The 26,213-nt window shown below is 35.8% G+C and overlaps 1 protein-coding gene across 2 annotated transcripts; it reads left to right on the top strand.

Moving 5' to 3' along the window:
• Nucleotides 1–3,595: 3,595 nt before the first annotated feature.
• On the top strand, nt 3,596–26,021 carry G2E3 (G2/M-phase specific E3 ubiquitin protein ligase). 2 transcript variants are annotated; one of them, XM_026095078.2, is made up of 16 exons: nt 3,596–3,737; nt 6,555–6,613; nt 7,199–7,296; nt 9,960–10,061; nt 10,665–10,789; nt 12,031–12,196; nt 12,889–12,995; nt 14,376–14,492; nt 14,952–15,076; nt 15,184–15,316; nt 16,051–16,176; nt 17,253–17,563; nt 18,234–18,415; nt 18,943–19,115; nt 20,604–20,803; nt 21,391–26,021. In XM_026095078.2, the coding sequence occupies exons 2-16, from the start codon at nt 6,577–6,579 to the stop codon at nt 21,621–21,623; spliced, it is 2,235 nt and encodes a 744-aa protein (XP_025950863.1). In that variant the 5' UTR covers nt 3,596–3,737; nt 6,555–6,576; the 3' UTR covers nt 21,624–26,021. The 2 variants fall into 2 exon arrangements, with proteins under 2 accessions (XP_025950863.1, XP_025950862.1); XM_026095077.2 differs by having other exon boundaries at nt 3,603–4,230.
• The last annotated feature ends 192 nt before the right edge of the window (nt 26,022–26,213 follow it).

Here is a 26,213-nt window from a genome sequence, read left to right as displayed (position 1 = left end):
GAACTTGATCTGCTCACTCAGTCCCTACCAGTGTACAGTTGAATCAAAGTGGCAGCACGGCATGAAAAAATTTATTCTGCCACTGCCCAGTGTTCTACCCTATTCTACAGAAAAAAAAAACAGGTCAACTCTCCAGGGCAATAACTGCCATTCTTCAAAAGCATTTAATCCAAATTAAGTCATTTAGGGGTATTCTTGTTTATATGACCACTAGACTGTAAGCCTTGCCTGTGAAGTTTTGGAGACTTAGAAAACAGTATGTACCAGGCTGCTGCATGTTTATTCGAAGTGGGTTATCCCACCAAAAAGGAAAATGAAGCCCATAATGATCAGAAGCAAAGGAACTTGAGACCAACACTGATTTTAACATTGTGAAGGTTTGGGTCTTTGGGGGAATGTAGACATCAAACAAGGTTTAATCTTTATTTCTATTTTCACAACAATACTGTTCAGGCAATGTGAGGAACCTCAGGAAGGAGACCCAATATTCACCTCCAGGTTTTCCATGACAGGACAACAAAAATGTCTCAAATACCGTTCTATTCTATTTAGAGCCAAAGGCAAAACACTTCCCAATCAGTAATTTGGAAAGCCATCTGTAAATTGTAGACTGGTCCATAGCTAACAGAAGATTACTAACTACTGATAGCAATAAACATCTATAACCAGGATAAATTCCATAACCAGGATAATACTGGTTCAACTCTAGCTTGATCTGACTCATCACTACTGTATCAGTCATAATCTGTACGCACTAAAATCTAGGACACCGAGCAAAGGATTAGAACTGTACTGTGCTTTCAGAGCTTACTGTCTTGGTTAATCTGTCTAAAATTTGCATGTTGAAACTATTCACTGCAGAATTTATCCAACGATTATTTTGAGTGAGTAAACTTGGCAAATAGAGTGCCCTTCTAAAAAAGGTGTAAATAGTACACATCAATAGTAAGCTCCTCTACTCTCTGCTGGTTTTAATCAACCACAGTTGATTCACAGAGTTTGTACACCCAAGCCCTCTGCCACTCAAACCTGTCTTCCTTTGACAAGAGTACTAATGAAAATTCACTGGATTTCTTAGCTACTAGCACTCTTTCTCCCAAGCTATTCCACATGTTCAGTACTGTACATTTTTTCTAGTAGGACAAAGTAGTATTCTACATGCCGTCCTTACCAATATCTGTGGATGAATACAGCATTATTGAATAATTCTCTAGACAACTGAGAGTGGCTTCGTAGATAAACAATTAAAAAAATGGAATTTCATAGGGTCCTTATGTCTGAGACATGACTGGCAGGAAAAAAAAAAGAAAAAAGAAAGGGTGAAAAGTCCCTCTTTCCCAGTTTTAAAGTGATGGAGATACTGGATGACTTCAGGTCTTCATACATGACCCAACTGCAACCTAGCAAGAGATTAATCATTGTGGATATATGAAATCCTCTGGCCTCCGGCACGCAATTCTAATGTTGTGGTCTTTTAGCTATATATTGGAATCTTCTTCTCCTATCACACTCACACCTTGGAAGGAGGAAAAATGCCTAAACAGAAGAACAGGCAGTGTTTTCTTGCTCTTTATAAAACAGAATGTATCTTACTGTTTGAAAAGATATTGGCACTGGTTGTTTGCATCTTAATGAAATACTTCACTAAGTAGCATCACCCACAATCTGCAATTAAGGACTCTACAAAATACTTTCTACAAGGCAAGTATCACTGACATTTAAATATATCTTTCAAACATAAAACAAAACATAAGCTATTCAAGCAAAACAGAACATTTACACCTACAGGCTAGAGTTTGTTTAATTAGATTGGGCGATGATAAGTAAATATGTGATAAGTAAATATGTGACCATGGAGGCTTTTCTGTCTTTTATTTACTGGAAGTAAAAGGAGAAGCTTCTTAAGTTGCTCTAATTAGCCTAAAAATCTCAACAATTAAGTAAAAAACCCATGGGTATCTGACCTCTTCAGTCATCACACGTAGAAAAGTAATTTTAAGTATTTCCTCAACTTCAGAAAGGATAAGAGATACAATACTTGTAATCACTTCCACTTCAATACTGTGGTTTTCCCCCAGGTCCATCTATTAGATGCAATTGGCTTGCCCTTACTAGAGTGCTGATCATTACTCACTGTTCAGATATATGGAAAGAGAAGGACCATTTAAACTTTTAGCTCAGGAAGGAAAAAATATAAGCAATTTAGCTTATGTCCTGTTTGAAAGGCCAAGGAATGCAGCAAAGTGGTATTGCATTTATATAAACACAATAAACTCATGACCCACAATGGAACACAGTAATACAGGCTGTATCCGAGCTCTGCTGGGTGAAGAAACCACACAGTCTCACAGCAGGAGAAATATCACTCCCAGCCATTGCTGCTCACATACCTGCTTATTATCTGAGCAACCCAGTACCAAGAGACCTAAAATTGCTGTTTTGTGAGGAAATTCCTGCTGACAAGAGGTGGAATGTTTGAATTTAAAAGACACAGGGAACAATCAGAAGAGATTTTGGATCAAAACATTCAAACAAGGACCAGAAGAGATAATAGGAGAGGACTAGGAAAAAAACTTGTGTTTTGTGGTAAATAGTGAGCTAATACTTTTCAAAGGAATATGTGAAAACAAAGGAACTAAGAAAGTTGATGGTAAAAAAAAATGTTAAGGTAAGCTGTCCACCTTTCTGTTTTTCCTGTAAACAATTAAAGAATAAGGATGTGATTAGTTACGCTTTAACTTTTATGAATACATAGCCGTGTAAATTGGGTATAAAAGGCTGCCTGCATAGTTAGGCCCTAGAAACTCGGGAAGCCATGCCATCACTGAGCAGCTCCGTGCACGGCCTGGAATCGACACCCCACCGCACCATGCGTGCTTAGACGGGGTGCTATTGCTTGTCAGATTTTTGTATAAAGATGGAAAAATGTTTCAGGCTCCCTCATAAAAAATCCATAAAAACCAGCAGGGTATGCAGATACATTCACACGTTAATTCTTCCTTTGGAGCTTTTTCTCCATTCTGGGTAGGGCTACCTGAATAACTGATAAAAATGGTTAGGTTTTCCCTCACCACAATGAAAACAAAAAAATCACCTCACCTATCATCCTGATGCATGTTTGGGAAAAACGATGTTATTTGCTAAAAGCTATTTTTTAGCAAACTAATAATTGCCTCTCTCTACCCCTTGCCCCGTTTCGCAGGGTGCCTTTCTGCTTTTCAGAGCCACACTCGGATTAGTGGAAGGAACGTAAGGATAATACGGTTTTTGAGGGTGTCTGGTTAACAGCTGTTCCCCACACAGGACTTGGACAAAAGACACAAATAACGAATTAACCCCCCGGACCCACAACCCCCACGGGAAGGGGCAGCGGGTTGGGGCGGGGGGGGGGGGGGGGGCGTGCGGCGCGGCTCGGCGCTGCTCGGCTCGGTCCAGCCCCCACAGTGGCTCTCGCGGCGCGGCCCGGAGCTGCAGGCGGGGCTGCCGGGGCGCACCCGCCGCTAGTCAGCCCCAGTCAAGTGCCGATCGCCGAGATCGCTAGGCTCCTCCCGCCGAAGCGGCGTGCCCGGCAGAAGTGGCCAAGTGCCGATGTGACGGATCCGGGGGGCGGGGGCGGGGCGGGCTCGCCGCTTCCGGGACGCCGGCGGATGTTGGGGTTTGAATCGTCTGTCAGTTAGCGCGGGCGGCTCGGGTGCGGGGGCGGCCGCCGGCGACGTCGTTGGAGAGGCGGCTGCCGGGTGAGTAATGCCTTGACTGGGCTGGGGCTCTGCCCTGCCGCCTCTCGCCTGGGGCCGCTCGGGGTGGCCGAGCCTGGGGCTAACGACGCCTCGCAGAGGGCAAGGAGAACCAGGCGGGGCCTTGAGGCGAGGGACGGGGCGATTTAAACTGTGCTGGGCGGCGGGCGGTACCCCGTGAGGGGGCAGCCCCTGCCGTGGGGAGCCAGCGACGCCTGGCTCCCGCCGCTCCCCTGTGGGCACAGGACAGCGGAATAACTGCGAGGAAATCTTCCCTCTCCTCCCGTCGCACGCTTCTGGGAAGGAAAGCAGCCGGCGGCAGGCAGAGTGCTCCGGTGGAGGGAGTCGGCCCTAGCGGCTGCGTCGCCGCTCCCTGCAAACGCGGAAGGGCAGCGGGACGGCGCCTCGCTGGGCGGCTTCTTCCCCCAAAACCGCGATGTGTGCCTTTTTAATGCCTTTTTAAAAGTGCTCTGTGAAGCCTTTTGAGACTCCGGCAGTAAGTGACCTTATGAATCATAATCTGTTGGGGTTGTTTTTCCTCCAGACGCGGAGGGAGCCTTCTGGCCCGCTCCGCTGGTGAATAAGGGGTTGCTTTTAGGACGTAACGCTGTTGGAAACAAACCGCGAGATGTACTCGAGACCCTCTCATATGTAAATTTAGGACACATAGTTAACTGATGGTATCTGGGAAGGTGCTATGTAGTCTCTGTTCATGTGGTATGGAAAACATGTACCTAAAATTTTGCTTCCTACTTTTGTGCTTTTTCCATCCTTACACGAAAAATAGCTTGTATTCTAGAGCAGTAAAGAGACGGCTCCAGTAGAACTCTGTAAAACTTCGCGCCGCTCTGACGAATTGGCTTAGCTTATTTAGGCATGTTATATAAGATTCATTTGCATTTCAGTTCTATGAACATTGGGTGATAATGTGTTCCTGTCTTGCAAAGAGACTAATACAGAATTGCATTGTTCCTGTAGAAAGCACTGTAGGACTTATGCATGGAGCCTCTATGGTTGTTCTCAAAGGCTCTTTAACTTGTAAATTTGAACTCTAGGACTGAATTTCCTGAAAGAGTTTGAGAATAGCAGAAGGTTGGTGGTTTTGTTTTTTGTAGCATTTTCTTTTCTCTTGATGAAGCTGGGGGGGGGGGGGAAGGGGTTGTTTTTTTTTCCAGCCACACATGTGCTTTCTCCATCTTGTAGGGCTCTTTTTCAACGCTCACTAAACTGAGAAACCAGTCTGCTGTGTTTATACAGATGTTTGTATTCTGTTGCATTATGCTAGTAGACTGAGGGCTGTGACCTTTTTTGGGAAATCCCAGAAAGAAAGGAAAATATATAAGCTGTTCGTGTCTTTTCCCCTATGTCTCTGATTATATATATATATATATATATTTTTTTTTTTTTTTTAATTTAGAAAAGGGGAAGTTCATATCTGGGAGAACTGAATTCTCGTTTCATTATTTTGTCTGACGGTGCAATATGTGTTCTTAAGGGTCCCTTCACTTGAATTGGTTGCAGTATTGTTTGGTTTGGTTTTGTTTCTTTTAGAGTGTCTTCTGGCAAAAATCTTCTGTTCATATAGCTACTCTGGTTTCCTTTAAAGAAGTGTAATTGCACTCAGTGGTTGCCTTATGCCTGAGAGTTCTGCCTCCTTTTATTCCCTCTTCCTCACTCTTTGGCACAACCTCTTTCCTAAAACTCTAATCAGATGGCCACAGTGCTATATTTGCAGTAATTAGGATTAGCGTGAGAGCTGTTCCCGAAGCCATACCTGGCAGTCATCTAAACTGTAAGTACCAAAGTTCTGATAGCAGGGAGTCTGTGAAACTTTCTGTTTGGAGGTTGAACTTGCTCTCAGTTGCCTCCCTGCTCACTTCGAGGTGTATCAAGGAAGTTGTTTACCTGCCTGCAAGGTCAGGCATGCATCTGCAGGCAGTGATCCCGTGATTTTTGTCTTCCAAACTTCTTGTAATGTTTTCTTCACCTCCTAAGAGGAGACAAGCCAAAGATCTTCAGATACATTTCTGGGAGGAGGGCTCTGTTGCACTGTTGAAAGGATAATCATATCAGTGCTGTGGTGAAGAAATATGGTTGGTTGGTTTGTTCTGAGGTGGGCTAGGAAGTGTGGTGTTGAGGATCTAATTTTTTAAGTGGCATGTGATGTTTGAAAGAAATGCAGGTCTGACTGATGTTTCTAAACAGATTACGCTCATCTTTAGAATATAAAACATAGTTCTAAAGAGTGCACATTCCCCTGTGTTTCCTTGTCTTGCATTCCTCACTTTTTTTTTTTTGTGGACTTAGATTGTGCTTCTTTGAATAGGCTAGCATCCTGCATTGTCTCCAAACAATGGAGAATTTTTTTCTTCTCATTAAGTTACTCATGTTAATAAAACCTTTAATTTGATCAGAAGTCACTGCCCTGGTTGTTCTTGGATCATTATTTTCAATGTTGAAAATAATAAATATAAATTCTTTTGTCTATGTGTAAATGTCCAATAGAGCAGCTAGTTCTTTTGAAAATTCAAAAGTAAAGTATCTTGCTGATAATTTGGGGAAATAAAAGAGAAATAATTAAAAGTTACTACATGCTCCTTTGGTCTAGGTGTATTTTTTCTGAACGTCTTCATGCAGTTCTCTGAACCTCTGTCTTTCAGAAGAACAGATGAATTAGTCGTCTTGTTCCCATTTTAAAAGTGTTACCAAGTCTTGACATTTTTTTTTGAATTCAAAAGAAAATATATCAGCGAAGCAATATTTGATGGTCATTCTCAATGCACTAGGCATATTTAACATATCATTTCTTTTTCATGATAGACAGCTAGAAGAATTCACTAGAATGAATGAAAACAAACACTTCGATGTTCAAAGCCTACGTAAGTAAGGTTTCTATCGTATTGATATATATCTTTAACAGCCCAGTTACGCATCATAACATATTTTATAGCTCATTATTATTATTTTGGTTTCAAAGAATGGGTGAATTTTCAGTAATCAAGTTATGTTGGTACAACGTATTTCTGAATTAAAAAGAAATAACTATTGTGACTTTCCTTGGATTTGTTCTTACAGTCTTTTCTGCAGATGTTTTAAAAAAGTAATCTTGGGAATTCAGCTGCCCAGTTACCCATAGCTGTGTGTGAGACTTATCACTCAACTTTCTTAGGCTGAAGCAGTACCTCTTTTCTCCTCACTACTATGACTGTTCTTGATGTTAGAGTATTGAAAATACTTCTAGATTAAAAAACTTTTGTATTTCTATTAGGTTATAAAGGGAATATAGATACCCAATGTCTGTAGAAGTATGTTGGTGGGCTAGGAAATGCAGAAATTAGGGAATACTCAAGATTTTAGTTGACTCCAAGCTTGTTGCAAATCCTTGGATGTTTTGAAACTAGTATACATTTTAAAAGCACTTAAACATATCACTGAGCATCCGAAACCATGATTCTATATTTTAGCCTGTGTTCTCTGTGGACGGACAGATGACTGCCCTGAAAAGTATGGAGAAAAAAGAACCTATGTGGAATACAATCTCACTGTTCATTATTACTGTTTGGTATGTATTTGGTATTGATGTTGAGGCGCATCTGTTTTATCTGAGAAAAAGTAAATGCAATACTTACTAAATAGTAATTACGTGTTCAAACTGTTTGTTGTTGGAAATCTTGAACTGTCAGCTTTAACTTGTAGGCCTGGAGGCTTGTACCTGTCAGGTACAGCAAATTAAGTATATAAATGCCAGCAAGCTTTTATTCAGAGCTAAATTCTGTTTGTGTTCCATTTCAATTAATTAGGTAATACTCCAAACCAATCACAACAATGAAGGTACATCTTAAAAGAAAGTGGACAATTTGGTTTTTGAAAATTCCACCCCTTATGGAGAAACATAGAGAAAAGCTTTCATATTTATTCGTGTTTATCATTGATTCTTGTTTGGTGGTGAGGTATTATTTGACATTACATAATACATTGCAACACTACAGATACAATCCTACTTTTCAGTTTAGTGATATGAGACCTACTGATAATTTATAGTTATGGTATGTCAAAATTTATTAAAAGTTGGGCAAAGCTATGGATATAAACGACACCTGAACACTGATTATCATACCTGATGGTTTCTGAAATTCATATTCTACTTAAACTACCTTTCAAACTGTAAGCTTTAAATTTTTCTTTAAAACAAAATTATTTAACAAAAATGTGCTTGTAAGCAAATACTGTTTGAATTTTTTTCCAAGTTGATTGATAAGATCTCAAGAGGGCCACTAAGAAGATTAAGGGACTAGAGCATCTGTCTTACGAGGAAAGGCTGAGAGAGCTGGGACCATTTAGTCTGGAGAAGAGAAGACTGAGGGGGGGATCTTATCAACGCATACAAATATCTGCAGGGAGGGTGTAAAGAGGACAGAGCCAGACTTTTCTCAGTGGTGCCCAGTGACAGGATGAGAGGCAGTGGGCACAAACTGAAACACAGGAAGTTCTGTCTCAGCAGAAGGAAAGACTCTTTACTGTGAGGATGACTAAGCACTGGCACAGGTTGCCCAGAGAGGTTGTCGAGTATCCATGTCTGGAGATATTCAAAAGCTGTATGGATGCAATCCTGGGCAGCCTCCTCTAGGTGACCCTACCTGAGCAGGGAGGTGGACTAGATGATCTCCAGTGATCCCTTCCAACCTCAACCATTCTGTGATTCTGTGAAGACTGTATCAAGTACAGTTTTGATTTGGGGCTTTTTGCTGGACAGGTTCTTTGAGGATTGTATTGACTGCAGGTGACTGAAAAGGTTGGATATTGAATCCTTAAAAGATAAGTTACGTAAATGTGGGGGTTTTTAAATCAAAATTTTAGCAGTGAGAAGTAATTTTAGGTCTGTTTGTGGTAATTTTGTGCCTCATATGAGGCCGTATGAAATTTTTTCTGTTGCAAGATAGGGTAGATATGAAAAGCCATATACTTCTTTCCTGATGGAGCATAACAGCTAAGAAAGTGCATGCTTTACATGGAGCTTGAGGCATCAAAGACTCATATTACTAATTTTTAAGATACTTTAAGGAACTTTTTGCAAATATCACTTAGTTTTGGGCTCCACTTCTTTTTTTTAAGTAATTTTAATCAAATACTGTGAGTATTATATAAGAAAATAATTTTTCTAGAAAGAGGCCAGTTAGTCATACCACTTCATTTTTTTTTTTTTTTGCTTGAATGTCTGATACTTGGAAAAAATCTCCTAATGGATTTTTAGTATGAAACTTTACATTTCTTAAGACTAAAAGTATTTAAAAAGATAGTTAGAAAATAGCGCCATATTGAAATTTTACTTCTGGAAAGAAAAAAATATAAAATGGGATTAGAAAGTATACAGGAGGTATCAAGTCGTGGAACCATTTAGTTACTTAGGAAGGTAATTACATCACAGACTTCAAAATAACTGTTGAATTTAAGCTCAGTATTCTGACCTGTCAATATATTTGATTGTTTTTATTTTATTCTCTTCTAAAGTGAATTACTTGCCTCTTAGGTTACACTTCAGTACAGATGCTTCCCACTGTGCTTCATTATCTCCCCAACACAATCCTCATCCACCTGAATGATTAAACTAATTTAATTTTTTTCTCTGAAGTTTTATGTGCTGAAAGTAATTGTTTGACAATTATCTGAGTAGTCCATATACTTCAAAAAGGAAGTTAAATTACACCATCTTAGGCCTTCTGGTATCACATAGGACTTTGATGTTATGCAACTTAATGATTCTTGCTTGCCTGCAAGTATATGTACTTCCCAAATTGATCTTTATGATAATTACATGTAGCAGTCTAATTTGTACAGTTGTTTTATTCATTTTTGTATCAGTGATTATGCTTCTGTATTTTCTCATACCAGACAAAAATACCAAGTTATTTCAGATCAGCTTTTTAATCATTGTATGTATCTATAAATAGGATTAGATTATCTGGTCATTTACTGATGTTATGCTCTAGAGTCCTTGGGCCTGTCCCCAGACTAGATACTGTCAAGCTCTTAGAAATGTAAATTAGCCATGACAGATTTCAGTAGTGGTTTCATTATCAGTATGTTTGGAGCCAGAGAGACTATTCTGCTCAACAGTAAAAGCTATCTTAAAACATTTTTCTGTTATTCAGCAAACATGGCACAGGTAGTCTTAATACTTTATGTAGTTGAATTTTTTTAAAAACTTATTTTAATTTATTTTCATAGTTGATGTCAAGTGGCATTTGGCAGCGGGGGGAAGAAGATGAAGGTGTATATGGCTTTTTAATCACAGATATAAGAAAAGAAGTAAATAGAGCTGCAAAACTGGTAAGAATGAAGTTTTGGTTTACAAAGAAAAATCAGTAACTCTTCATTAAGTGCAGTTCCTGTCATCTCTGGGTTTTTTGGTTTTGTTTCCCAATGGGTAGTGCTGAGCACCTATACCAGCGTCTGAATTTGACATGTAAGTATTGTGCATATTAGGTTCCTAGAAGCAGCAAGGGACAGTAAAACAAAACCTATGGAAGTTTCCTAAAATTTTTCTTTATATTGCAGATAAATGGATGAGAGCAGATTATGTGTGCATATTGCCTCATGACATATGTTAACTCTCAAACTGACCTTATGTAGTTTTGTAGATATAACTAAAGTGTAGCTATCAGTATAATATTTTGTATTTCAGCTTACATGTCAGTCAACTAGCATATAAAACAACTCCTAATCAGAAATTCTGTAAAATAACTATATACCTTCAGTGTTTGAAATATGCATAAAATACAAGCAAATATTTGTCACTCCTACTGGCTGTCCTAACAGTTTGTGTTACTGATATTTTTTTCTTGAGCACTTTTTACTGATTTTCTTTTGTTTATATTCCTGTAACTTTACTTGGACTTTAATTCTTTTATTTCTAAAACAAATTCTTCTTAGAAATGTAATATCTGTAAGAAAAAGGGTGCTTCAATTGGATGTGTAGCTCCCAAATGCAAGCGAAGTTACCATTTTCCCTGTGGGGTCCAAAAGGAATGTATTTTCCAGTTCATGGAAGACTTTAGGTAAGTTGTGGGCAGAAGTTGTTACTTTTTTACTTTCATAATAATGATACTTTTTTATTTAACAGGATGTGATTTGTTTTTACATGGTTGCTTTTTCTATTAAAAATACTTTTTCAAACTATTTGAAGTATAAATGACATCTAGATTATCTCAGAAAAATAACTGATTTGTAGAATGTGTGAAGGTCAAGCAGTTACATTACATACCTAATATATATAAACTAAATTTGCAGTGCTTTAAAGCATATAACTCTCATGCGTCTACAAATAGTTAAATTGTCTATAAAATTGTGTGTTAAATCTTGAATTTTGAAAGTAACTGCAAAATGTTTAGGGTTCCCCCCCCACCCCAGTTTGTATGTTTCTCCGTTTGCTGAAACGGCAAGTAAAAATCTTTTGCTCCTCTCCTTCCTTCCCTTGGTTTGGCTGCCTCTCTCAGCAGTCAAAACATGCTGTATGCCATTACATTGTGTTTCAAAACATAAAACTTCTGGAACTGCTTATCAGAGAGAGACTACAGGAGAAATGGACTTGATATCATACATATAAAACAGATTATTTTCTTTTTCTACTGTTCACGGCATCCTGATGATAGTCAAAATAATCTTGAGTGCGTTTGATAATATATTTTTATTCTCTCTACTGCAAGTTGAGTTTGCAGGGCTGGTGGATGGAAGTTTGGGAGGCAGTTCTTTAACTTAGCATAAAACTATAAGTCATATTTAGTTGAGTCAAGCATATGTAAAAAATGCATTTTCAAAAGTGTTTCTTCTAAAATTGAACTTCATTGCTATTTTTTTACTTTAAAAATGTATGCAGTCTTAAAATTTATCATGTTACCTACACTTTATCATGCTACCTGTGCTTTGCAGAATCATTGTTGGAATTCAAAACTGACCTTTTAACATGATTGTAACATAATGAAATATAGGAAGAACCTGAGGTTCCGAGGACAAGAAATGCATTATTTGGACCAGAAGTAGTATTTGAGGGAAAGGAGAGATATGACCCCCATAATGCAAAAATCGGTTGGCAACATGCTGCTTTCTCACTACTGTTCTGTTGACTTGATCTGTTAGATTCATGATTTGTTTACCCATGTTTGCCTTGCCGTTTTGCTTGTCCCAAAGTGCTTATTCATGAAAAGCAAATAACAAGATACGATATTAATTTTATCTTTATTTTTTGTGATGAAAAGTCTTAATCTTTTTTTATAAGAGAAATTTAAATGATTATTTTTAGGTCTTACTGTTGGGAACATAAACCAGTCCAAAAGTTTTCAGTTAAGGAATCTAGAGAATCTTCACAATGTACAATATGCCTGGATTTGGTTGAACAGCTTCCACTGTACAGTGTATTGAAAAGTCCTTGCTGTAAAAATGCTTGGTTTCATCGAGAATGCTTGCAGGTAATGCAGGTCCTCGCTTTTTCTCTGTGTGTCCTTGGAGATCATATTTTTGTTACTTACTCAAAATAATAGAACAGCTGCTTAAAATTAGCTAAAATTACTTGGGCATAATGTTGGCAACAGGCATGGAAATAAACTAGCTTAGACAGATTATATTAAAATTGTGATTTGGAGAGTGGTGTCTTACAAGAAGGGTGGGGATGGTTCTGTTTGTTTTTTTTCCTCTCTCTCTGTTTCTGCATGTGTGATACTGAGAATAACTAAACCCATGAGGTGTAACTTGAGAAAAAGTCCAGCCTAGGTTGCTACCTTCTTCCAGGTCACAATGTGCAGAATTTAAATGTTAAAAATGTCATTTTATCCATAATTGATGCTTTTTGCCCAAGTCCATCACTGGAAAAAATTAGCAAGTCCTTTTTATAAACCTAAATTTCTAGATCTGGAGAAGCTGACTGAAAAGAAGGATTATGCTTTTGTTTATAAACCTGGTTCTTGGATGTTAGCTCTGAGTCACTTATGCTCTAAAGGAACAGAAAATACCCAACATTTGCTTTGAAGTCAAGTAGTTGACTTCAGCCTTAAGAACCATAAATGTAATGCTTATAGATATGGAAGTGTTATTTGTTGGCATCTTAAGAGTGGTAATAATTCAGTAATTGGTTTGGTTTTTGTTTTGTTTTTTCCTGGCACAGTATCAAGCGTTGAGTGCTGGGGTGTTTTTCTTTAGGTGTACAGTATGTAATAACAAGGACAAATTTCAGAAGGAAATGTTGAGAATGGGCATACACATTCCAGAAAAGTAAGTAACTTTGTAAATAATCTGTTTTATAAAAATTACTTTGAGGTATGAAAACTTTGATAAGGTATGAGAACTTTTTTGTTTATTCTATACAATTGCATCTACAAGCCCATGAAACCTCAGTGCTACCTTTAGGGGTTGAACTCTTTTGGTAAGAAGTAGCCTGTTTCTTTTCAGTTATGCATCAAAACTGTAAAAAGTTAAATCAGTCATCTCAACACACAGAGAAGGAGACCAAATTTTTTTGAAAGGTCATTATCAATGCCGTTGTTTAACCAGGGACACATTTAAAAGATCAGAACACTTTTATAATATGATCCTTTCTCACTAACACAAGAGGTTGGTGAGAAGTGTATTTTCTCTGTCAGTTTTTTAATAACTACCTTTAAATTATGTACCTGAATTTCTGTTCATCCAATATTATCATTCCCTGATTGCTCATCTATTTGTTCTTCTCCCAAGGAATTGTAGGGATATATTTAGTATGTAAATACCTTCCAAAATTATAAGCTGATTTTTACAATAGTTTCTGCCATTTGGTGGGACTCGAAATATAGCAAAAAGTAATCAGTGATGTTTACCTGTCAGAATTATGCTTTAATAGCTATTAGTCTCTGAAAAGTCCGTTATTTCCCTCTTGAGACAGAAATCCAAGCCTCTAGAGAAGAGCAGTCAAAATACTTGCAGTATTTTGCCATACTGGCCTGGCATACACTGAGTTGTCTTTCGTAATACCATTTTCAGTGGTAATTTCATTGGGTTGCAAAAACTATTATTCTTATCTGCTGTGAGAAAGCAGAATATGAGATGGAGAGAAACTAACATTGAGATAGTGCAAAAATAATAAATACTTTATAATCAAATTTATGTTACACTGGCAAACTTTTTACTGTATATATTTTAGGGTAACATTTTTGTTATTCCTACTTCAGGATTTCCCTGGACAGTGGAAAGTTAAAAACACTGTGTAACTGACATGGGAATCCAAAGATGTAATAAAGGAAGTTTTGCATGTATTTTATCAGGAAAAAAAAAAAAAAACTATGTCAGAGTGATTTCCTAGGATAGATATACCCAGTAATACAGAAAACAGAATGCTTAGAGATTAGCTTAAGAGGGCTGTCCTGTAGATAGTCAAGATTAGCTTGTCTTGCAAGATTATTTCATCTTAGATTTCCTTTTTTTCTTCACCTCTCCCAGTTGTCTAGCTGTTGTCTGAATATTACATGATTGTATTGTCTGAAATCACATAATTTGATTCCTGTTGCCACATCTTCACGTGGCTATTATATAAAGGTGAAATTACATGTTTTTCAAGGAGTAACCCATTTAAACGATCAGAATCTGTTGTAATACACAGATCTTTCACATTGTGTATAGGGATGCATCTTGGGAACTTGAAGAGAACGCATATCAAGACCTACTGCAATGTTATCAGCACTGTGACATTAGAAGATGTCTCTGCAAGAAGGGAAGAGACTATAATGAACCTGATAGGTATGACAGTCTTTTTTTTTTGTTTAAAAAAAAAAAAAAAGAAAAAGATTGCATGCCAAGTTACATCTCCCTACATTCTGTAATACTTTTCAGCATCAGGTTTTTAAGTCAATTCACAGAATTTGGCATTTGGAAATGCTGGAGAGTGGATCCCCATAAAATAAGGGGGATGTTGCTGGTCAGCAACATGAAAAGGAAATACTAGCTGCAAGCTTTTGTCATGGGGGGACACAGTAACTCATAGCCTCTATTAATACAAGATGCTAGAACATGGCTTTTTTTTTCCACCTTGTTGTACCCTGGAATGGTGACTACATCTTCTCTGAAGAAGGTTTCTCTTGGTTTGAAAAATGAGGCTTTGTTGGTTTAGCGCCCAGATCAGATTACTGTTGAATATTCCTCATTCTAATTAGCATCATTCTTGTGTCTAATTCTAAATACGTGAGTTTTTAATTTTAGTAAATGGGAAATAAAGCGTTGTCAGTGTTGTGGTTCCCGTGGAACTCACCTGGCCTGTTCATCTATGAAGTCATGGGAGCAAAACTGGGAGTGCATGGAATGCAGAAGTATCTTTGCAAAATCAGGTAATGTTATGAATGTTACAGTGACTTCTTCAAACAATATATTTTAATAATATGTGTTAAATAAACCCCTAGCAAACTCATTAAATGATATTAACTTCATTGTGCAGGGAACTATAGCAAACAGCAAAAGCGTTCTTTGGCTACCTCTGAAAAGACAGATGGGACAACATGTTTGTTGGAAGAGCCTTCTCCGAAGTGCCCTCGGCAGTCATCTGGATCTCAACATAGCTTTCTTCTCCAGTGCGTAAATCTTTGTTTTCAAACTGAAACAGATTATAACATAAAATAATACTTTAGCATGAAGAGATGATGGCTTATTGTGAAGGAAAGGCTACTTTTACTGAGTTGCAAATTGAGTAAAATTTGAGTAAAAAAAGTTTAGCGAATGAAGTTTTGAGAGTAAGCCGTGAACTTTGTGTAAATTTGCTATAGACTATATAAATTCACATTGAATGGCACCTAAGCCAGTTTTTAGGTTGGCAAGTAGAATTATATCCTTCTGAAAGCAATCAAAACAATTTAGAGGAAACTTTGAATGTACAAATGACAAAACTTCAAGCTGAGGTTGCTTACCAGTATTTTCTGTTTTTTTTTCTAGCACACAGTAATAGTGTGCTATTTATCTAAATCTAGTTTAATGTTTATATAAATCCTGTTTTTCTTTGCAATAATAGAGGTCTGTGGAAACTGATGTTTTTAAATCTTTTCTTTTTAATTTTTACTTACTGTATTGGTCAGGACTTCCTTTCCTTATGTAGGATGCAACTAATGCAGACCCTAAAACCATGACATAATGAAAACACTGAATTATTCTCTCTAAAACTGTAGTTCAGCTACTGATAGACTTAATTTAAATGAACATGCAAATGAGATTTAGTACTGAACAGAGAAGAAAATATATTTCCATCTTCAAATAAAAAGTGTTTAGACATTCTTCAGTTGTAACTCCTCTCTAAATATTTTTTCACTTGTAGGTCACCAAAGATAATGTGCCAGAGCAACCTGACTCCCTGCTCACGCCTAGAACTTCCAGCATCCAACAGAATGACAATGTCCTTATCTCCACTGATGTCAAACAGGAACTGGTCACTGAGGAAAAAGTATTTTGTTTTATTTTTCTTACACTGAAGAATGCTCTAGCACTTGGTTCTATGTCATATTTTCTACAGATTGTGGCCCAATCATATTGCAGCTAAAAATATATATATATTTTTGTCACTAAAAAAATGGAATGGTTGCTTGTAAGATCCGAAGTCATAAGTTTGTAAAGGCTTCTGTTTCTAGATGTTAGGGGGATGAGAAAAACTGAAATTTTATTGAAATTTTTGGGGCAGTGAGGGGATCAAAAACCTGGAATGTGTATTTTTCCTTACCCAAGCACGGTTAGCCATTTTTGGAGGGGGCATAAAAAAATAAAATCCTAACTACTTTCTTCAAAGTAAATGTGTTATGAATTTTCAGTGCTTTTGCATTTGCAAGGGCTAGTTTGTGATTTTGCTAAAATCAGTGGTAAAATAACACGTTCTAATATAGTATATTTAAGGATACAAAATTCTGTGTCTTGCTGTTAGTATTTAATTCATGAATTCTACCTATAGTATGTGACCAAATTCTGATGAGGGAGTTAGTTACTTCTAGTAGACAGTGTACCTAAATAGTTTTGCTTGACTGGCGCCTAGGGTTTTTTAATGAGAATTGCAACACGTGTTCCACCCAAATTTTTCATTCTGATGATAAAGAAATATTAGTGAATAGTTGACAGGCACTGTTAGTGTACTCTGACTTGGTTGCAAAACATCTCTTGAACATAAACATGATGAGTTCTTCAATTTTTCACTTGTTTCGCATTATTCAGACGTAGGATGACCATGCAAGAATTATGTGGGACTTCTCTGGCAATAATTCAATTAAGAAAATAACTATCCATGTTATACCAAAGTAATTAGTTCTATTTCCCTTTTTCCCCTAATTCTTAGAGTTACTTTAAAGTAATTTGCCAGTACAGAGTTAAAATTCAAAGAACTTACATGAAATGTTTTACTGGTATGATTTAGATGGGATCTAAAGGTAACAAAGTGTCCAAGCAGATTTTTTACCCATAAAAGAATTTATGGTGTTTTCAGTATAACTGTTGTTAATTATGAATAATCTGGAAATATGTGCAACTTTCTTGTAGGCATCTAAGAGAGCAAAGAAGGGAAGTGTCTAATATACTGAAGGAATTAAAGCTACAAGTTAATACAAAAACTACAAGGCTTAACATCAATACAGAAAATATCTGGAACAGTGCTTTAAAGGGATTTAGACAGCGCAACTTCAGTCCTACAAACACTATTGAAATAAAGTTCACAAGCTGCAAAAACAGGTTGAAGACAGATACTTCTGATGCATCAAAACACCGTTTCTTCCAACTATTAATGCTTCATCTTCAGAACTCATCACTATTTGAGGGCTCTTCTGTAAAGAATCTGTCCCTTGATTCTCAAGGTAAATACTTTGTTCAAAAATAAATTAATGTAATTATATAATTTTAAACACTTTAAAAAACTTCATTGTGACTGTTAGTTCAAGATCGTAGCCCTGAAAGATGGAAATTATTTTTGTGAATCATTCTACTTTTCACTGTTAAATGGTGTGGGGTTTTTGTAATAATGAACATATTTAAACTAACTATCTTTTACTTTAAACAAATATTTGGTGTAGTTGGAAAAGTTGATAACAAGCAATAGGAAAAATATAAGCATAAAATTAGACTCAGAACTTATGTATTTGTTCTCTGCAAATTAATTTCTTCCTTTCTGATTCTCTGATGTTTCTTTTCTCAAAATTCTAGGAAACTTATCTCTGAAAGCATACCCCCTAGAGATCCAAAGCCAGGGTTTTTTTTGAGTTCTTATATCTAAGAATAAAATGTGTATTGGGTATAATCTGGAAGAGGAAGCTATATCTCCTCCTAAACTTCAGTAATACTGGAAGAGTTAAATAGCTGGTAATGCTATGTAAAAATTACCAGTTTTATTGTTTCAACTAGCAGGAGATGGCAGACTTTATATGTTGTCTCCTAAAGTGAGAATGAATTGTTATGATTTTTTTTTTTTTGTATACAAATTCATCAGGATCACAATAGATTTTTACATATACTTTACTTCATTTGCAGCCTTAAAAGAGAATCTGTATTTTGAAGCTGGCAAAATGATTGCAGTTTCTCTGGTTCATGGTGGCCCATCTCTTGGTTTCTTTTCCAAAACGTTGTTCAATTGTCTTGTCTATGATCCAGAAAATGTGAAACCAGCCTTGGAAGATGTTGCTGATGTTGGTGTAGCACAAACAATAAAAATGGTAAATAAAGCTAAACTTATTGGCACTTTCTTGTTTTTGAACCTTAAAATACTAGATTGATGGTTGTAATTTGGAGAGGACATGGTTCAGAATTTAGAACCTGTAAATCAGAATTGTGTTTGAATTGTTTCTGAGACATAATTAGCCTTTAAAATCTTTTACTTTAGTAGTGATCAGTGATAATGTCACACTTTTTTACATGGTTGGTTCTACTTTTGGTGGAAACTTTACCAGTAATATCAGTCATAGACCTTTCTTGTTAGTATAACTTATGTTACCTGGTAGAATAACCTAGTCCAGCAGTGGGCCTTTTTCACAGCTACATCTGCTTTTGCATTAAAATTGTTGTTGATAGCTAGTTTGAATAAAAGGGATGGGGTGGTTTTTTTATACTTAAAAAATTACTATATATATAGTAGTTCAGGTCTATAAAGAATGGCTTGTTAAATATAACTTCAGTTCAAATAAACTGATTTTATATATATGTACATGCAGTAAACATTTATAACTCTTATGTTCTGATGCAGATAAAATATTCAAATAGTCTATCCAGCCTACAGTCAGCAGTACATGACTGCTATGAGTTTCTTGCTGCTGCTGGATGTTTAAGACCTGTAACAGCTTTGTGTGATAAGAATATGCTGGTGAATGACATATTGGTCCATCATGTAATCAAGAGAATCATTTTGCCTTTGGAAAGGTTTGTTTTGTTTATGAGTTTTCAAACTTGCTGTTTTTTTCCTTACTAAAATACAAAATAAGATGTTGCTAAAACTAAATTTCACACATTCATACTTACTGTTCATTTAAACCAATGAAATATTCTTTAATTTTCAGTGGATTAAATGGTGATTGTTAATTAGTTCAAGTTAGTTTAACTGAAAGAGGAAAAACTTATTTCTCTATATTTCTGTTTAATTTTCGTCTTTGGTATTTGGTATCTGATTAGTTGCACTTTTCCTTGACTGCGTTCTTACTGTGTTTTTCAACATTACAAAGAGGGGAGACTGAGAGTTGTAATTTGTAGCCTCACAAAGACCTTTGCAATACGAAATTTCTCTAATCCATATTCGGTTTTAATTCAGAATTGCTCAAAGTGAGAATCTTTAAGTGTTAAAAATATTTTTCAGGCATTAAATGAATTTTCCTGAGTTCTAACTATGGAGTTTGTATATGCCACTACGATGGTGATTGTGTACACAGATGTAGGTTGGCCTACATCTGTAAGTGAGAGTGTAAGCAATTTTGACTGATTCTGTGTATAAGGTTTTTCTGACAATTTAGACTTGAGAGTAAATTACTCTTTCAGTCAAAGCCTATTGTGGCATGTTTGACCAGTCTATTTCTCATATTTTGAACTAGTCAGAAAGTGAAAGGCAATAACTAGCTTGTTTGTTTATGGAGAAAATTGTTGTTGGATATTTTTGAGATGGGCTTAAAATATGCAAAAGTGAGTAAAGAGAGAATTTGCATGCTGATATCAAGGTCTAAATGCAGGTGAAGAGCTAGTCACTTTGGCTTTTAACATTGTATATCACTGATTGTATAATCCCAACATGTGTTTGTTCTGAATTTTACTGATTCAGCCTTTTGATCTCAAAGAAATAATGAGTAGACAGCTTATGTAAAACTTTAATTCAGAACTAATATGGTAGTTAAGCACCTTTCAAATTGGCTTTACAATTTATCCAGCGCATATAAATAATGAAAAAATCTTGAACCTGCAGAGCTGCTATTAAAGTTTAGATAAGTAATACCATACAAACTCATGCAGACTCCAGAAGCCAAGTGAAGTCTAGCTTTTAAGAGACTTAGTCTTGCCTGAAGACAAGGAATTTAACTGTTTTCTCAAAGGGGCTATTTGTAACAGAGGAGTTCAGTATGTTCTCACATAAAAATTAAAAGCAGACCATGTTCACACAGTCAGGCACCAGAGAAATAAAAGTTCAGTTCTGCATATTGCTTCTCATCCTCCCAAAAAACTCCACAGTGATAATTGAATTGTTAAAATCTGAGTTAGTTAAACTATTTTCCAGTATTAAAATGGTACTACATATATCTTATTGACAAGATCTGGACACTGTACAGATTAGGAAACTTTCTGCAGTCATACGGCTTTGTAAAACACAGAGTAGTTAACTACCTACATACTTTCTGATGTGTGCTCTTTCTCTTTTTTTGCTCCTAGTTTCAGGCAAGGTTTGAAAACTCTTGGTGTGCTAGAGAAAATACAAATGCATCCAGATGCATTCTCCAGTGTATTTTGTCACAAACCTGAAAGACTTTCATCAGAAACTCTTTGTGATCTTTTTACAATCAATTGCTCATCAGATATAAATAAAGTTGAAGGTGCTGATTTTTGGATGAGTTATTTGCAGGATGTGGAAAGTAAGTAATTTTTTTCTCCTTCTTCACTGTTCAAGGCGCTTAGGAGCTGGTATACATGTAGGATTTGGTTTTTTAGTTCAGTGTGGTAAATAAGGTTTTGAGGTCACTGTCAGTTTATAACTTTCTCCTTTCCCCTCTTCCTTCCCAATCATAATTTCTGAAACTGTTGCCCAATTACAACCAAATTTGAGCAAGATAAATATCTGAAAGATTGGTACTAGCACTCCTGTCAGTTTTAGAAAATAAGTTGAGTGGCGAAGAGAGATCCTTTTAATCCCCTTACTTTGGCTCTGCTTATAAGCTCCTTCCTAATTAGTCTCAGAATAAAAACTGATAGAAAACAGGTTTCATTGGTCTCCCTTCTTGCAGAAGAGATTTTTCTATTGACTTTAGGTTTTTCTGAACTAACCCAATGGGTTTTTTTCTTATTCGGACTTAGGTGTAACTGCAAATTCATTCCACGTGTTGTTCTGGGGCTTGCTGATTTCACTAGCTTTTTTTTGTTTCTGTTTTGCCTCTAATATTTATCATATGGGATATGGTTTGTGAGTAATAACAAATGATGATATAACAATCCTCTTTTTTAGGTGGCGAATCTGTAGTGACACTGGAGGACATTCTGCTCTTTGGAACAGGCTCTTTTTCTATACCACCTATTGGTTTTGATCCTGAACCCACTGTTAAATTTTTGCATATAAGGTATCCTGTTGGAAACAGACTCCGTAATTGCCTAGAGCTCCCAGTAACAAAGACATATGAGCAGTTCAAAAACAAAATGGAGTTCACCATCAGAAACACACTAAGAGTAGACAGAGAATAAATAATTTTGTTACTAAACTGAATGCTGAAAAATTTCAGTTTTTCTGTGGGGGAGTGTCTGCTTGCAAGTTGCTACTGCATTTTCAGACAGCATGCTCTCTGCCTCTTTCCACTTTTCCCCTGAAGATATGCTGAAAGTGGTAATGGCATAAGATGGAAAACAATTTGCAAATGAAAACTTGATATTTTCTGTTGAATCATCTTCCTGTTTGAAGTTGGATTCAAGAGCCAACAGGCTCTTGCAGCATAGTCCTTAAAAATTGGTACTCTTGCTGTAGACAGATGTGAAATGTTACACATCTCTGTAACATTTTAGCTATTTCCAAGACCTAAATATATGTATGTATTACATACTTCAGTAACTTATCAAAGTCCAAGCAGGTGTATTTTTAAGACAACTGCTGTAGAGCTTTCTCTTGAGTAAAACTGTGATGCAGTTTTTCCAGTTGTTCCACGTATACTTTTTCAGTAATTTCTTTCATTGATGATTCATTTACATTTTGATAATTCCTTTAAACCTATAAAAGTTAGGAAACACGGAGTTTTAAAGGTATTGTGTTTAGTGCAGTAAAATATAACTGAAGTCTGGAGAAAACCTGGACAAAATAATCAAGTGCAAGAACAAAATCTGGTTTTAACTGGTTTTTCCTGTTAAATAAAATCTTTGGCATTTGCACATGTTTCTGCATTCTACTGTTATACAATAATTAACTTCAGATATAGCCAAAACAATAAATGCTAAGGTAAATCTTTAATATGCAAATATAAGTGATTTTTCAAAAATAAATACAAAAATCATTGAGTATGAAAGTTACGCATAAAATTCTGTTGCTTATTAGAACGTGGTGCTGCTTCTTGCATGGAAGTCAGTATTTTTGTAGGAATATGTACTAAAGCTATGATCTGTTAAAGTACAGTGTGTCAACCATCAAATTTTTTTGTGAGCGCTTGACACTTTTCTAGCTTTTATTCTAAACTCCTTTTCAACTTTATACTTTGAACAATTTCAACTGTATAAAATACATTGCAATTCTGCAGTATTTGTGTAAATAACATTAAGCTATGAAAAATCAGTAAATCTACAGGTGTCTGGATCAATAAATATTTGATCTTAATGGATATTCAATGTTAATCAGTAGTATAATTGCTGTATGGCAACACCTTAATGTTACTAATACTCGGACTATGAAACTGAAAGGATATTTAAGTACACAACCTTTTTTTTTTTTTTTAATGGATGCAAGTCTTCTCAAATTACTTTTTTCCTATATTATTTTGGTCATCTATACTATGTCCCAAACATAGATCAATCTATATGTATAATCTACTCACATTCTTCAAAATACTGAAAAGTAAGTAATCATCCACTTCTATTAATAGAGTTTGTTTTTAATTGAAAATACAAGCAGGATTACTTTCCTTTGGAATGTCTTGGCAGGAAAGCACATCCACATTAAATTATAAAGTGGAGAGGGGCATTTAAAAGAAGCCCAAACTAACCCAGTTTCAGATTCTGGTTTATTAATAGGAGCTATCTTCATCGTATTTTTTTCTTCTTGTTAAAAAGTTGTATTACTAAACAGATATGTCCTTGCAACTTACTGCAACAGAAGAATTGTGGAAGTGGTAGTCATGACTTCCATTATTTGGGACCGTGCTATGAAAGTTTAAAGATGAAAAGGCTGATGGGTATTTAACTTGTACAGTTCACTGAAAAACATGTAGGTATTTTGAAAACTTTCTTAAGCTGCTGCTGCATCCTAATTCTTTCTTAATTTGGGGGAAAGCGCTAGTTTTTTAAAGATACCTATTTCTACAAGTGGGTAGCAATAGTGTGCATAGCATTTGTTTTTTAATTTTTGTCTTTTTAAGCAAATATTTCCAACATTTAGGTTGGACACTTTTACATTTCTCATAAGATTATTTTTAGCTACTTTGAAAGTAATTGCTCTCTCATCAGAATTAAGAATATTTTAAAGGAAGAGAGGGCCAGTGGTGTGTTTTCTGGTTCTGAGCTAAAACGCTACTAGGTTTCCTTTAAAATAAACTTCAATCTCTAGAGATTAGCTAATACGCTCTTAGAAAATGTCATTAGATTTGTTTATAATCTTAAGTATTTTCTCATTCTCTACTGATTTTTTTTTCCTCCTGTAATATTCCATACTTGTCTTCCTTCCATAATTTTTGAATGTTATACTGCCTATAACTTCTTTATATTCTTATTTGCCTTTAGAATAGTCTTAGTTTAATGAAGGTGACCTGTTGCAAACTGATTTGCATAATAAGGATTTGCATTGTATGTTCATGTTTACATTCGATACCGAGTCTCCTGCAGAGAGTACTATAAAAATGAGTGGTGTTCGAAGTGCAGTATTCTTTCTTCTTGCCTAGAGAGTAATGTCTTCTGTGATGTTGTCATGTTTCTGCACTGACAGAACAGAACTTAAAAGAAGTAGTGAGCAGCGTGTGAATAATTTTCAAGAGAAGTTGCTGAACTTTTGGTACTTGGAATGGCAAGGGAAATGGTTTAGAACTTGGAACTAAATAAACTGCATTTTAAGACCTTCAGTGAAGAAGCAAGTCCATTGTGTGACTATTAGGCTTCAGAAGGAACCTTAGATAAAAAATAGGACTCATGGCTTTTATGTTATAGCTTATCAGTTTCACACTGAGCAGTTACACATTTTAAAGATAAAGCTAACTTATTTTTGTAGCTGTAAAAAAAAAAACTTTAATTTGTCTTTCAAACTATGCTCTATGGTGCTATAGCAAAAGGTGGAATTGATTAAAAAATACAACAGCCTTTAATATTGCTTGCAAAGATTTTTTTCTGAGCAAAACTTGTTCCCACTTATTAATACTAATGTACATGTCCAAGACAAAATTATCTTCTTTCTTTCAGACTTGTTTAGCTCTGTCTAGACATTCTAAAATAGTCCTTGACACATTCTAAGTTGCATTCCTAAATGCTACTATGGAAGAGATGAACTTGTCTTTTCTGCTTATTTTCAGCGTTTATTTATAGATGCCAATCTTAATTTTGCTTGAATTGTTAATTAAAATTATTATTGCATTGAATAAGCTGACTTCCAGTTTGTCAAAACGCAGAACAGTCATAATGTTTTTAATTGATACAGTAGGTCACTTAAGTGCAATATTCTCAGGTAATTTCCTCATTTTACATAAGGCACAGCTAGAAATTAGGGAAGGTGCTTATTTTTATATCAGTATTTCTATAACACAGAGGAGTAATAGCATAGGCAGTAGCTGTTGCATATTAAATATATTTTTATAGAAATTACATCTTTATGGTAAGATTCATCATTAGGGCCACAAGAGACTATTATGGACCTCTTTTGTGATTGGCCAAAGAACTTTACGCACTAGTTTTTGCATCAAAGCCTAAGCTTCCCTTTGAAATTAGTGTCTAATAAGCTATCTATTTTTTATAGTGATCACTTCCTAGTAAACAATACTAGACTAGTATTAGTGGGCTATTTAGTATGGTCTTTTCAAGGATACGTAATCAAAAAAAAAAAAATATTTTAGACCAGTCTAAAGTATTTTAGATCTATGTTCAAAAAAACAAGGGATAGGAGTTTTTCATGACTTCCTCTCATCCAAGTAAAGGATGCCTGCTAGGAAAAGCTGTTAACGTTTTAACAATTCTGAGTTAAATATAGTCACAATAAGAAGAAATTAATTTCAGTTTGTACTTAAACTCTAAAGTGTTGTGTGTTGCAGCTCTGATTTCTTTGTCTTCAGTCTCAGAAGAGTTAAGGATTTTGAGAGGTGTATTTAAAATGTACAGCAGAGTATGAAATGTTAAAAATTCTGAATCACATTCTGCATGTGTGTTTTGAAAACAGCATCAAAACATAAAAAGATTTTACTCTCAAATAGAGGAAGGTGCAACTCTGGAAGTTACAAAATGTGCTTGTAAAGTTTATCTTCATTCTGTACTTTGGTAGAGCATTTTAAAGCACAGGTTGTATTGGTTTTGCTTAAGGGAACTGCCAGTTGGATAAAAGGGGGAATTGAAATGTAAAAATTAACTGTGTCAAACATCTATACTGTATACAGAAAATTAAGCATTGTCAAAATATTAGTTTGATGTAAAAACAATGCAACCCAGAGTAATTTTGTTTTGTATAAACAATGTGGTTTTTTAAAGCTATGGTAATTAGAATATTATTATACAAGAAGATAAAATTTTGTAAATATCTTTAGCTCTAACTTGGTCAACTGCCGGATCAGTGCCTGAAATGTTGCAGCTTCAAGCAACATCATACTTGACAGGTGTAGCATCAGTGTTTATCAGTCATTTATTGTGGGAGATAACTGTCATGTGTGTATGTTCAAAGTGCAATAAAGGATTAAATTACTATTTTGTATATTATACATGGAGCTTTTTCAAAAGTTGCTTGACTTTATTTTGTTAATTTAATGTTTTTGAGTTCTAGAAGGCATCGCTAGCTTCTCTAGTCTGTAAGCATAGACTTGATCATTTATGTTCATTAGTTGGTTAACATGTATACGTCTATACCTATATACCTTGTCCATCCTGATACCCTTTGTATCCAAAACTGCC

Source organism: Dromaius novaehollandiae, chromosome 5, assembly GCF_036370855.1.
Source record: "Dromaius novaehollandiae isolate bDroNov1 chromosome 5, bDroNov1.hap1, whole genome shotgun sequence".
In the NCBI taxonomy this organism is placed as follows: Eukaryota; Metazoa; Chordata; class Aves; order Casuariiformes; family Dromaiidae; genus Dromaius; species Dromaius novaehollandiae.
Note: the sequence above shows the minus strand (reverse complement) of the source record. Positions and strands in the feature narration are given on the sequence as shown.